This window comes from Chenopodium quinoa, unplaced genomic scaffold, assembly GCF_001683475.1.
Source record: "Chenopodium quinoa cultivar QQ74 unplaced genomic scaffold, ASM168347v1, whole genome shotgun sequence".
NCBI lineage: Eukaryota > Viridiplantae > Streptophyta > Magnoliopsida > Caryophyllales > Amaranthaceae > Chenopodium > Chenopodium quinoa.
In genome coordinates, this window is record NW_018743691.1 from 2,593,615 (window position 1) to 2,607,932 (window position 14,318).

Consider the following 14,318-nt stretch of genomic DNA (forward strand, 5'->3'; position numbering starts at 1 on the left):
TCTAACGATTGGGATTACTCATGCCCTTGATCTAACAGCTCAGGTGAGTTACTTTACAGAGGCTTTAGGAAAAATGGAGAGAAATGTGGGTCTGGAGAAAACGAATTGGACTATAGAAAATGCATATCTTTAATATTGATTGGATCAAATGATATGGTGATTAACTATTTTGATTTGCCAACTCAAGCTTTGTTATATAACCTTCAAGTTACTCAGATCTTTTTATTTCTTTAAAAAGAGAATATTTATGGGTGATATATTTTGACGAATGAGATACCATATTTATCATCGATTTAGTAATTTAAATACAATTTTCACATAATTAACACTAATGAATAATAATTCACTTACAATAGGTGGGTAGCAATTTAAAAAAAGAAACACCAATGAATTAATATAAACTATTCTTTTCTAACAAGAAAATTAATCAAAATATTATATGGTATAATTAAGAATATTATCTTTTCATAATATAAATAATAAAAACTATATAATTAAATTTATCTTTTTCTAACAAGCAATTTAATCAAAATATTAAATGGTTTAATTAAGAATATTACCTATTTATGAGATTTAAATACTCAAAAAAAATAATAAAAAAATAATAAAATATCCGTGCATCGTACGGGCTTTCATCTAGTACTTATAAAGCTTGAACTTTCTTCAATTTTTTTTTTTTTTAGAGAATTATAATGGTTTCACTTGGTATTGTTGAGATAATAAATACAAAGATGATTGAAGTTCACAATTTCACATGCATGTAGTTTTAACTGGTTAATGCAATTTTACCTAGTACAGTAATTTACATGTGGTACAATAATGTATACTATGTTTCATAACTTTGGTATATAAGAGGAGGGTTTTTTTTTAACAAGTATATAAGAGAAGTTCACGTACTGTGAAGTTATGAACTAATGTGTGTAAAAAAAAAAAAAAAAAAAAAAAAGCTTTTATCATACAGCTTACTTTCTATCTTTATCTCTTCATTGATAAATCATAGGTCTTATTTTGGTAATTAATCATCACTTTGGCAATTTCTGATTCAATTACATTTATTGATTCAATAATTCTCTAAAAGCTTATGTTCTAGGGGAAAAATTGCAGTGCATCAAGTGACTAAAGATGAAGAGGCTATTGATGAAGTGTATTGGAGTGGCTCACCAAAAGGAAAATTCACTATTAAATCGGCTGTTGCCATTAGCCGAGACAGTGAGGCAACGGACCTGGGTAATTTGCGTGGCTTGAAGCTAATTTGGAAGATGAGAGTGCCTCAGAGAATTCGTTTTTTTTTTTTTTGGCTTGTTGCACAAGAAAGGCTCATGACTAACAAAAACAGATTTGTTAGTGGCCTCACTGATGCCTAAGGTGCCTTGTTTGTGGGGAAGATGATGAAAGCGATGAGCATGTAGTGAGAAGGTACCCAGCAGCTCGTATTCTGTATGATGAGAAATCAGAGTTGGGAGATGAGTGGCCAAGGATGTTTGCGGTCACATGTTGGTGGCTTTGGAAATGGAGAAATGAACGATACTTTAAAGACCCTCTGCCAATTCTTATTGACCAAGTAAGTTTCATTTTTGACCGGGTTGGTATTATTAGAAGAGTTATGGAAAAATATGATATGGTCTTGAAATTTCACAAAAGGAAGAGAAAAAAAGGTGCTTATTAGATGGTTGAGATCCGAATTTGGGTGGGTGATGTTAAATACTCATGGAGCAGCTAAGGGTAATCCGGGTGTGGCCGGAGCAAGTATCTTGTTTCGTGGTAGCAATGGGGAGCTGCATGAAGTTTTTGCTGTTGGCTGTGGGGTGTGCACGTCAGCACTTGTACAAGAGAAGAGCTTGTAGCTGTTACGAATAGGCTTAAGATTGCTTGGGAGGGAGGTCATAGAAGAGTGGTCCTAGCTATTGATTTGCATGTGGTATAGCAATTGTTAGTGGAGGATTCTTCCCCTAACCCTCCCTTTATACATACAAGTTAAGAGATACACGTTACGTGTGTATAATATAAGAAATTAGATGAAAAAATAATCGATTCAAGAGTGGTTTCAGTTAAATATGTAATTTATGTGGAAGAAAGGGAGCGGTTATTATAGGGTAGTTATGATAGGATTTTTTAAAAAATAATTCTTAAATTTTAACTGTAAATGTAAAAAAAATGGTAATTTTGCAACTTGAGAGGGGTAATTTGGGGATAGTGAAATTTATCTCCCAAAAAGCCCTTTCACTTTATATATAAGATTATGCGCAGGTGTAAGGCTTTGAAAGTGGGTCAACCTCTTTTTGGCTTCGGCCAAACACTTTTTCTCGCTGATCGAGCTTTCCACAAAAAAAGCGAAGGGGCCTGCCTTCTCTTATGCATTTCTTCCCTGGCGCGCCCTAGCCGAGCGGTCCTCGCCTGCACAAGAAAGAGATTGGGAGATTAAAGTTATTCATTGCTATAGGGAAGCTAATCGGGCAACTGAATGGTTAGCTAACTATGGAGTGAACACAGGGTCTAACTTGGTGCTTCTTGAGGTGGTCCCGAAAGACCTTCATGCTATTTTATTGGAGAACTTGAGTGGAGTGGCTTGGTCGAGAATGGTTCCGAATATCTAAGTTTCTTTTAGTTGAAATAAAGCCTTGGGGCTAGTAGTTTTTTTGCTTTTAGTTTGTTTTATTTTTGTGTTTTTCTTTTGGGGCTTGTCCCTCGTGTTCACCAAAAAAAAAAAGAAAAAAAAAATTCAAGAATAAGGTGCCATGTACTAGTCGAATTCCGCCCATTGACTCAATTTTTCTGACCTCATGTAAGTGGCATGCATTTTCTATATTTAACATTTATTGGCAAAAAATAGCTATATAAGCCCCAGACAATTTATTAAATCATACATCGCACATTTGTACGTATGCTATACTAGTTGGTCAATAAAAAAAAAATCGGACAATTTTAGGACATGTTCTTTTCAGATTATTTTCAGTTTAGTTCAGTTCTTAATTTCCTACTCTCATAAAACATTTAGTTCACTTCATCTCCAATCAGTTCAGTCAGAACAGACCCTTAGTCTTAAATTGAGTTAGATCGCTATTGCCACTTCTAAGTGATTCATGATTATGCCTTGTTCTTTAGCGCTCCTCTACTCTCCTCTGCTGGATCCTGCTATCCTCTGTTTCAATCGGCTCTGCTCTACTTAAAAATAATATTTAATAATATTAATAATAATAATAATAATAATAATAATTAATATTTAATAGTAATAATATATAATTAATATTTAATAATAATTAATATTTAATAATAATAATAATTAATATTTAATAATAATAATAATATATAATTAATATTTAATAATAATAATTAATATTTAATTATAATAATAATATATAATTAATATTTAATAATAATAATTAATATTTAATTATAATAAATTACTAATAATAATATTTAATTAATATTTAATAATTATAATAATAATAATAATAAATAAATAAATAATATTTAATAATAATAATAATTAATATTAAATAATAATAATAAATATTTAATAATAATTATTATTATTATTATTAATATTTAATAATAATAATAATTAATTTTTAATAATAATAATAGTAGTAATAGTAATAATAATAATAATAATAATAATAATAATAATAAAATAATAATAATAATAAGTAGTAGTAGTAATAATATTAAATAATGGTAATAATAATAATAAAATCTGCTCTGCTTTGCTCGGCTCGGCTCTGCTTCAATATGCTCTGCTCTGCCCTGCCCAAAAGCACAGGGCCTAGAGCTTTTAGTATATAACCTTTCCCCAACTAGGCCACATATCACGATCGATCGAGACCATATCAAAATGACTTAACTTTTCCAAGTCTGACTAACAATAGATCATGTATGTCAAAAGAATTTAGGAAAAATAGGGAAAAAAACACACATATATGGAATTACCATGATTGTACTATTTACATTAAGAGACTCAAGTTTCTTTCAATTTGACTATATATGGAAAAGCAATCTGTTAGCCTTAGACAATCTAATTCAAGCATACCCAGGCGCCAATTTTTTTACGGTCCCAACTTCAAAGAGGCACCCCGCTTGCCTGTAAATCTTCCATCATGGTTTCGAGTAAAGTGGCACGGCAATATTACAAAGTCGTGTCATGTTGTCATCCAAGGAAAACCCTGAACTTCAAATCAGCTACAATCCTATTTCTGACAATCTAATCCTTGCTTCTTGATTTATAGGCTTGATGGTCCAGTTGCGTTCAGGAGATTGTGGATCCATCTTTTTTATATTCAAAACCTTGCTGTGATAGTTTATCAATGATCTTCGGTGGCCAATACTAACATAGGTTACATCAGCAGCTTCAATCAAGCGGTATAGATGATCCTGAGTAGAGACAATAACAGCATTAAGCTTAAATTTAGCAAGATATAAATATACATCAAGTTTTAAACATGATCATTGGGCAGCATTCCTCTTTCTTATTGGATAAAACTGCACATTCAGATGATAATAACTTTATGACAGAGAAGATTTGTTCCCAATGAATACCTCATTATCCTCATCCAAAGCACTGGTAGATTCATCCAGGAGGATCAGATATGGCTTAGCAAGCAGAAGACGTGCAAATGCAAGGCGCTGTTGCTCACCCAAGGAAAGAATACTCGACCATTCATAAGTTGAATCAAGACCAAACCGAGGCACTAAATAGCCAAGGCGAACATCCTCCAATACCTTTATTAAATCCTCGGTAGTAGGCTTAAGTGACCTTGTAAAAACACAGCCTGACCCCTCAGTCTGCAGCAAGAAAGGTGGGCAACCTACAGCATCATGAACAACTTCGATCTTATTTCTAGAGAGATATCAATACTAAGAAAGCAATCCATAATAATACAAGAAAGTTAGCAGGAATTGTGGTCAATTTGTGCCGCAGCCAGTGCTCAAAACATTTCTTTGACAGAACAATTTCACAGAAAATTTGACATCTGGAACAGGATATGCAATCATATTTTCATGACTACTGAAATTAAACTTGTGATCAGCATCATCGTGTTCCTTCAGCCTAATATTCAGTTCAGCCGACAGATCCTATTTCTTTATATTTTAAGTAAAGGAGGAGGAGGAAGAGGGGAGGGGGGGCATTTCTTCAGTTATAACACTTCTAAGTGCTTACCAGTTTGCTCAACCCCATCTAAAGTTGGAATTTCAGCCCATGTTGGATAAAGCAACTGCTGGCGCAGGGAGCCCAAAACCATATAAGGTTTCTGGGGAAGGAAAATTATACCCCTAGAAGTTCTACTCTTAAATGGATCACTTTCTTCAGCATTTTCATGTGTAGAGACAGATTGGTGATCATCCGTTTCTTTCACATAAAATGTGATTTTTCCGCTTCCAGAAGTCCAAAGACCAGCCATAGCTCTTAACAGAGAAGTCTTACCACTTCCGCTAGGCCCAGTTATCTGTAAACATAAGAATGAGCCTGTAATTAGCATATTCAAAGCTGACTACTTACAATAAAAACAGAATCAAAGTAATGCCAGATTTGTTATTTACCAACAGATTATCCTTTTCGTTAATTGACAATGTTAAATCCATGAGAATTGTAGACTTTTCTGGAGTCACCAGAGTCAAATGCTCCAAATCGACCAACTTTTTACTACTTCCTTCTGTCAATGATCCACTAGAATCCAATAAAGTCTGATTTGTTGGACTCGTCACATTCTGATAGACAACATACACATTACTTGTTGAATCAGTGAGGTTTTCTGAGATGTTACTATCAAGAAGATCATCGAATTCACCTGCGCAAGTCAACAAGCCAAAATAAACCATCGCAACCACAAAGCTCATTATTTTTAGAGCAGAATTAATGTTCAAAATGACTTTAGGAATTAATTATTCAACATATCACGGGATCACTCTCTTAAAAGAATAATCAGCACGCACAGAGCTGCTGTTTGAGCTCTCCAAATACCATATCAGTGTTCACATAGTTTAAAACTTATGAGACTTTAGTACAAACAGCACTAAGAAAAACGTGGTTTATACAGACTAGGAATATATGATTATAATGGTTATTTCATTTGTTGGAACATATAATGTTGCCGTCGGACATAGTATGCTGGGTAGGCAGCCAGGAGTAGAGCTGCATGGGCACTTCCCTCCCAACTCAACCATACTCTAAACTGGGTCTTGTTAATGTTGTTGTATTAAATTATTCAAGGATCATAAGATATATGAGAAGCAAATGCTAGCAACATGTGTTTATATATACAAATAAAGGCAGCTCAGTCATGAGGCTATCTGCATGCAAGTTAGCTAAGTGCAGATATACATGGGAAAAAGTTGATACCTAGACGGTCAATCACAGCAGAGAAGGCACTGATGGCTTGAAATTGATAGACGATGAGGGAAACATCTCCAAGGATATGGTTAAAAGCTGATACGGACTGATTAATGACACCAAATTCAATCTTTCCAGAAAAATACAAGGGTGCAACAACTGCTGCAGGAAGGATTTGAATGAAATACCGGTAACCACTGGTGAAGAAATCCAGGTTTCTGGAAGCTACCAACAGGCGCTGCACAGCCAAAAAACATGAGATTAATGATGACAACAAGAGTTTTAGTTCCTAGTAAATCTACATATAGCCTTTTTATCATATGGAAGACATTTTTAAGCAATTGAAGAGATATTACAAGTGTCCAATTTAGTGGAGAAGACAGCTCATCTATATGGTTCAGAAGACATTTTCTCCAGCATGAAACACATCATAATTTTAGTAGCAGAACTCCACATTGACAGCAGTGGTATCCAGACAGGCTGGTCAGTTTCATATTGATAATATAGGCAAAGTAACACAGCAAGCAGGACATGTGACAGAACTAGCCACATTATCTTTTTTAATTAGAACTTTAACCACATTATCTTGCAAAATGGAGATCTTTGCAAAATAGGGCCTCTACATGTAGAAACACAACACTAAGTAAACATAATGAAGAATGGTGAGCTAATTAGAACTTAGTATATGCAATTCCACTTTTAAGTCTTATAAAATTATAAAGGGATATTGTCTCGTGTAAGAGTATGCAAAAATCTTCAAGAATCTCATGTTTGAGAGATTCTCGTAAAAACTTTGAGGTCAATGTTCAATACTTAATTCCCATTCCCTTTTGGTGGTCTTCTCACCCTCACCCATTTGCTGCCTCCCATCAAAATCCAACAACAGCACAATCATCATCATCACTCTTATTTAATCTTCTCACCCTTTAATCCTCCATCTCCTTCTCAACCACAGCTATAAACCACCTCCAACACTCAGTGTACATCACTTTCTACCCCAATAACCCCATGGCAATTTTGAAGACGATTAGATGAAAGAGAGAAATAGTCATCACGAGAGAGAGAGAGAGAGAGAGAGAGAGAGAAAGAACATAAATGAATCAACACCAAGAAAAAAGAAGCATAAATGAATCAACAACAAGAAAAAAGAACAAAGCTTTACTCTGAATTAATGACTGACTGAAAAAAGGCATAACAGAGGAGGCAAGAAGTAAAGTAAATAAAAAGCAATAGTAGCATAGCCTGACAAAACTCAAAAAAGGAAAGCAGAACTCTAATGCTAGACAATGCAAAGAAGAAAGTGTGAATCATTTTCAAATGTAATATGATTTAATGCACTCTGGCCTATTATCTTGCAAATTAGAAGTAATTGTCAATCTCAACCAACTTTCAATATGCATTTATGACTTATGCTAGTTATATACCAAAAAATTATTGGCATAACATATTAAATGACTGGTTACTCATATTTCACTACACTATGAATAGCAAACTGAAGACCCTTCTCAACAGCTAGCTTTAACATATCTTATATTTAGGGAGCAAATGAGTTGACCAAAGTAAGGACAAGGGAAACAAATTAAAGAAAGGGCTTCTAGGACTCTAGTCGCATGTGCATCCAATCAATTCATCAGACACTAATCCTGAACTCCCTGCATATTGGTTCTGCGAGATAAACTTTTTCAGTGGTACTTCATCAAGACAAAAACTAGACACTGCAAGTTGGCAACTCACTTAAGTTTTTCTTTGAAGAGCTGAGAAGAGTAGATTTTCCATCAGAAAATACATTGCACACAAAGACCATAGACAAAAAGGATGATAAAAGATGAGAATCCTTACAGTTAAATTTTGAAAAGCACTGCTGAACCTTTGGACTAGCATTTGCAATTCATTTTCCTCACCACTATAGAAAGCAATTGATTCTGCATTTTCCCTCACACGAACAAGTCCATAACGAAAGTCTGCTTCCTTTTTCTCTTGCAAAAAGTTCAAATTCACCAGTCCCTGAAATCAAACATAATGGATCAATAAACAATCAGAGATGAGAATTAAGCAGCAAAATAAAAGTTAAAAAAATAAAAACAATTATTGAAACAGCCACACTACCTTTCCCAGAAAAATACTTATAGCTGTTCCCCCAATTGAGTATATCAGAAGAACAATAAATAGCGGAGGATAGATGCCAAATAGTATGTTACTAAATGATATTAAATCAATTGCAGCATTAAACAGTGTCAAAGAGAAGGCAAGTGCTGTTCCTGTGAATGTACTCAGATCATCAACAATCCGTTGATCTGGATTGTCAATTGTTGACTGTGACTGAATTTTGTAAAAGCTATGGTTTTGCAAATAACGCTTCATGTAAAAGGTTGTCATCCAAGATCTCCATCTCAAAGAAAGGGTTTCTTTTGCATAATCTCTCAATACAAAAACCTGCGAAAATGAATCCTTTTATTATCAACAAAATGACAGACAACAGCTAGTAGAATTACTTAAATACAAACACAAATCATAGTTTATCTGTTCTCAGCTCAGTATAAATTGAAACTCAAAGCCCCAGAAGGGGGAAAAAATCAAGAGTACAAAATGAGCCACCAACCATTAAATAAAAACTTCATTTTCCCACTGAATATGTAAGATATAACACTCTGATTTATCTTTGATATAAAGGAAGGATACTAAATAAATTTAAAAGCCCTATAGAAAGTTGAGTGTTCACACATACTTATTTCTCAAGGAAAAATCCATATTACCTCCATTCATATAATGCTGGAAAATTCTCTTCAACATTACAATGAAAATTTGCTTGTGTAAATAAATTACTAAGGTAGTGTCATCTTCGCTTGAATTTCACATATTTTATCTTATCCTATTAGCCCTAAACCTATCTTATCTGAACTACCTTATCTAAACTTATTAGCCCTTACATTATCTTATCTAAACTTAACAATCCTTGTTTAGGAGAGTTCATTAGCCCTTATATTACCTTATGTGAACTTATTGGCCCTTATATTACCTAAACTTGTTAGATTTGATATAAGTGAAAATATGGTGGGCAGATCAGACCTTGAATAACTTTCTTCCCTGAAAACTTCAACACTATTTCCCCCATCCCTTATACAAGCATCAGTACATTAGAGCTACACACTAAACAACCAGTATAAAGAAGAAAAGACTGGCTAGACAGTACCTAAAATAAGTTGAGCGATGTGCTCACCGGAATGCCAACAGAAAACCCACCAAGGTAATATAATAGTTGCTTCATGAATTGGTCTTGATCTTTGTCTGGAGAATAAAATACCAAAAGATGCATCAGTAAGCCATTCAATTGTAATATAACCCGACAATCCTAAGAAAATGAAGCCGATAAAACCAATCAAAAAATTGACTTTCCCTCCGTTCTTTTTTATTCTTTACTTTTTGACTTTTATGGTCAACTTTAAGAAACTTTAACCTTAAAAACACACTATTATAAACACCAAAACCATAACATGTGGGATCTTGTTAGGTTTGGCTTAAAATATATTTCATAATACGTATTTTAAAATTTTTATTCAAGACTACTAAATATGTTCGTGGTCAACAGGGCCGGCTAAGAGGCTGTGCAACCAGCCCCTCAGCACAGGGCCTCCAAGGTGTAAGGGCCCCAAAATATGAGCCCAACTGATTTTTATTCATTTTTGAAAAAGGCTGATTCCATGACTAATCCTCTCTCACCTCCATTAAACCAGCAATTATCAAGACCCATCCTCTAATTTCTTTCCCCATTAATATTGCAATTCCCAAAAGGCATCAATTTTAAACCTTCCATATTCAATTCATCTAATTTATTATTAATTGGGTTGTTTAAAAAAAAAAATCCATCAAACACTCCTCTTCTCCTTATTCGTATAAACTAACAATGGCATATTGATAATATTCTTGGTCTTTGAACCATCATCCATGTAAGAATACAGTTTTGTTTCTTCTTAATTGAGTTTGTGTTTGATTTCTTTTCTTTAATTTTTGCTGCTGAGCTACCTAGGCAATTGTTATTTTTTTTTTTAAAAATTTCTTTTTTGGAGAATTAAAATGTGTCTAGACATATTACCCAAAAAAAAAAATTGTTCGGCCATATCAGACTGATCAAAGTTAATGTGTTTTAAGTAGGTCCTTTTTTTCAATAATTAGTTTCACTTACAATATTAGTTTGGAGTTTTAGAGTCAAAATTACCTTGTGACTCTATTTTTTTTGTTGTTTAGAGAGCCATAAGGGCAATGATGAGAATCGTGAAGTTCAACTATCCCTTACTCTCACCTTATGACTCTATTATGTAAAACAATTTACGTTTCTGGTACTTTACAGTTTACACGGACTAGAAGATTATTGATATATAATTTTTAAATCAAAATTTTATTATTAGGGCCCAAAATTTAAAATTAGAACAGGGCCTCTAAATTGCTTAAGACGGCCCTGGTGGTCAAAGATGCGCATTGGATATTATACAATTCAAAGCATGATGAGTAAAAAGGAACTGAGGATGTAAAATAAAAATAATAATAATCATAAAAAATTGTTGCACATATTCGCATAAAAATAATTTCCAAACTGTTCTACTCTAGGATTTTACGATTGATAATTCACCATCCAATCATATTTTGAATTGTCGAATCTACAACAGCTATGGTTGAACTTCTAGTTAGGCATCAAATGACTCCAACTAGAAGATCACTGCATGCTTCAAAGGAGACAATAAGGGACTCCAGTATTGAGAGATAATGCAACGATGGATACAACTCTTTATGTAGTTCGTCGAAGAGTTTGGAAGTATCTGAGCAAGCACATAAAGTTTCCTAAGAGAGAAAGAGTATAGAAAATGAATTTCAGAATAAATCACTTAAGGGATTACTACAGGAGTTAATTGTACTCTCTCAAAATATAGACATAGACCTCTCCAGAGAGTGCCAGCCTCCTGCTCACCAGACAGCAAGATCATTGTTCGATCATTAATGATCTCAACTGGCAGGCTAGAAATTGATAAATTCCAGCAACAAAAAACAAAGTAACCATGTAAAAAGCATCTTATGAAGTAATTCATTAGAAATCAGGTGAAACCTCCTGAGTAGACGCTGGAGAATACACTCTTCAGCATGGGTATTTATTCTAAAGCTTCATCACTCTGTGAATCAATGATGTACTCAAAGTGAAAGAACATCATAAAGTGCACTATAACTTAATTTATATTTGAAGGCTGTGGCCGAGATATACATTTCAACTAAAACAATTGTCAAGTCTAGTTGAAAATACTGGACTCAGTGGTAGTACAACAGGTTATGTTGACCTAAGATTTCAATGTCCTTCAAAACTCACAACTCAATGTATTAATGCTATCTTTCTACACCGTTCTATTGATCTTACATGTGTTGACTTGCATTCCCATGATGCTACCAAAGATAAATTAAGATGCTCATGAACATTCTCGATTTTCCATTAATTTACTTTTCTTGTGCCAAGAAGGCACACAAAAGATGCAATCCTTGAGATAGGCTACAAAAATATAAGTCATGAATATCCTAAATTCCTAAAATATTAACGCGGTTGGGGGGGGGGGGTTGTGAAGAAAAAGTGCAATGCATGAATCCTAACAGCCCATTTGATACACAATAATTCATGGAAAGTCTCATGTCAATTTCTACAATAATGCTTTCCTATCCCCAAACATCTCTCGTCCTTCATAAATATATACTGTATTCCCTACATTCTTAAAGATGAAGACATGGACTCTCATTATCATGACACTGGTTTAGGACTTTCCCTACACTATTATACCCCTTAGAGTACATGCACTATTGCACGGTGAGGGTTTTTTTTTTTTGGAGAAAATGGCTTACCCCTTGCATTGATTATAACAACAATATATATACACAATACAATAGGAAACCCGACTTGCTTACAACTCCTAAAAGATATACATGCCAAATATATGATATTAACATAATTAACCAAACGAAACTCTAATAGGCATTACTCCTAGGCTCCTAACACTCTTGTCACTATACATAACTTCTCCAATTTCACAATTCTTGAACACCAAGAATATATCATCTTAACCCGACTTTGAATATCCCAATGTATATGAACACAATTGTACCCATTATATTCAACATTCAGCTCTACTTGTATTTCACATTTATTAGCTATGTCCACATAAACAAATTAATTTACTAATCCACAATATTTTAGTAACCACACAAAGGCAGTGATGTATACATGATTTTATATTATGTCTTGGGTAGCACCCCGAGACTTTAACCAACTAAGCTAGATCGCATCTACATAGTTTGTTCATTAGTTGAGAGCACTACTCCACTGTTAAGAACACATCCAAATAACAGCTAAAATTAAAGAAAAATTGAAAGATAGTAGAAGAAAGTGTAATACTCACTAGCAAGAGCATTGTAGAAATCACGGCCAAGAAAACTGAAAGCAACGCTAATACCAGTAGTCCCCAAAGTCAAAGCAAAAACAGCAGCCAATTGCAATCTAGCCTGAACTTTATCTTCAGATGACCAATATGGTTTTGCCACTGTCAAAAACCTCCTATATAGTGTACCAACATCAGGCAATTTCCTCTGCAATTTCATAAAAAAAAAACACCATTTTCACAAATAATCTCAAAACCCCACAAAAATTAAACAAAAACCCATCAAAATTAAACAAAAACCCATCAATAATATGTCATAAAACAAATCCAAACAAACAACAAAAAAGAGGAACTAACAGCATCAGAAACAGGCGGAATCGAAGAAGAAGAGCACTTAATACTAGAATTCCTTTTCTGGGGTTTCAATTTAAGGAAATGGGTACATGTAAATGGGATAAAGTAAGAAGATTTGATTGAATTTGAATTGCATGAAGAAGAAGATGATGAAGAAAGTGATGATTTTCTTCTAAAAAGCGGCATTGCAGGAGAAGTGTAGAAGTTGGAAATTGTAGTACAAGGAAAAGAGGTGAATGAAGAAGAATGAAGAGGCAACATAATGTATACAAGTATTTGGCGGTTTATGAAGAAGGGCAGTTACGCAGAGTAGAAGGTGTAAGTGTGTGAGTGAAGGAGAGGAGAGAGAATGAAGATTTGTTAAGAGGTGGGATTTTGTGACTGTGCTGTGTTACGTGTGTGGCTCTTGTGCTTACTAACACTTCACTTCTTTCTCCAATTTTCTTGTACATGAAACTTGTTTTTTTTGGCAACTCATGTAATTGTATGAATGATATTTAATGGGGAATTTGTAGCTCTTGAACATGATAATAATCTAAATGTGATCCTGATACAAATATAATGCGCGATTGTGATGTAATGAAGTCGGTAATGGATTAGCTAATTTGTATAAAAGGCGGATTACCTTTCTTAATTTCACCATATGATTCTTATCTACTCCTTAATTTCATCCAAAACCACGAATTATTTTCTCCCCGTTTTTCCAAATTGCAAATTGCAATGTTTCACGCTGCCAACCCAAATCCTGCTCGATCCTTTCATTTGTACCTTTGAGGAAGATATATGAAAATTTAAAGTATATTTAGTTTTTATAATCACATTAGTAATTATGCTCATGACAAGTGATGATTATATTATTATACACAAGTGAAGGTTGGATTTTTCCAACAAAGGAAATAGAAGGACTCGATCTCTTAGTACATTAGATTTTGTTTGTCATTTTTGTATATTGCAAGTGCATTTTGTTTATTGAATGTGTGTTTTAGTTTACCATAAAAGTCCTTATTTTCTCAACTAACGTTATTAACTTATTACAATGACTTAATTGTATGCTTACTTATTATGTGAAAGCGTCGCCCGCCTGCTGGTCGGGCAAATCCAAATTCATAATGATAAGCAAGGCAGAAAAGAAATTCTTGAACTCCATTAAGATCTTACGAGTATTAATTTATCATGGGTTACAACAGTCAAGATATGGTATAATCCTCTTAACGAATACTTTACCAAAGAAGAGC

The 14,318-nt window shown here is 33.8% G+C and overlaps 1 protein-coding gene across 1 annotated transcript; it reads right to left on the minus strand.

The window, feature by feature from the left end:
* Positions 1-3,885: 3,885 nt before the first annotated feature.
* On the minus strand, positions 3,886-13,618 carry LOC110683752 (ABC transporter D family member 2, chloroplastic-like). Its single transcript, XM_021860152.1, has 10 exons — positions 13,087-13,618; positions 12,751-12,937; positions 9,543-9,610; positions 8,432-8,758; positions 8,165-8,329; positions 6,335-6,563; positions 5,536-5,783; positions 5,156-5,441; positions 4,534-4,802; positions 3,886-4,368 (listed from the first exon to the last, which is right to left on the minus strand). Exons 1-10 carry the CDS (start codon positions 13,342-13,344, stop codon positions 4,177-4,179), a joined length of 2,229 nt encoding a protein of 742 aa, XP_021715844.1. The 5' UTR covers positions 13,345-13,618; the 3' UTR covers positions 3,886-4,176.
* Positions 13,619-14,318: the final 700 nt, after the last annotated feature.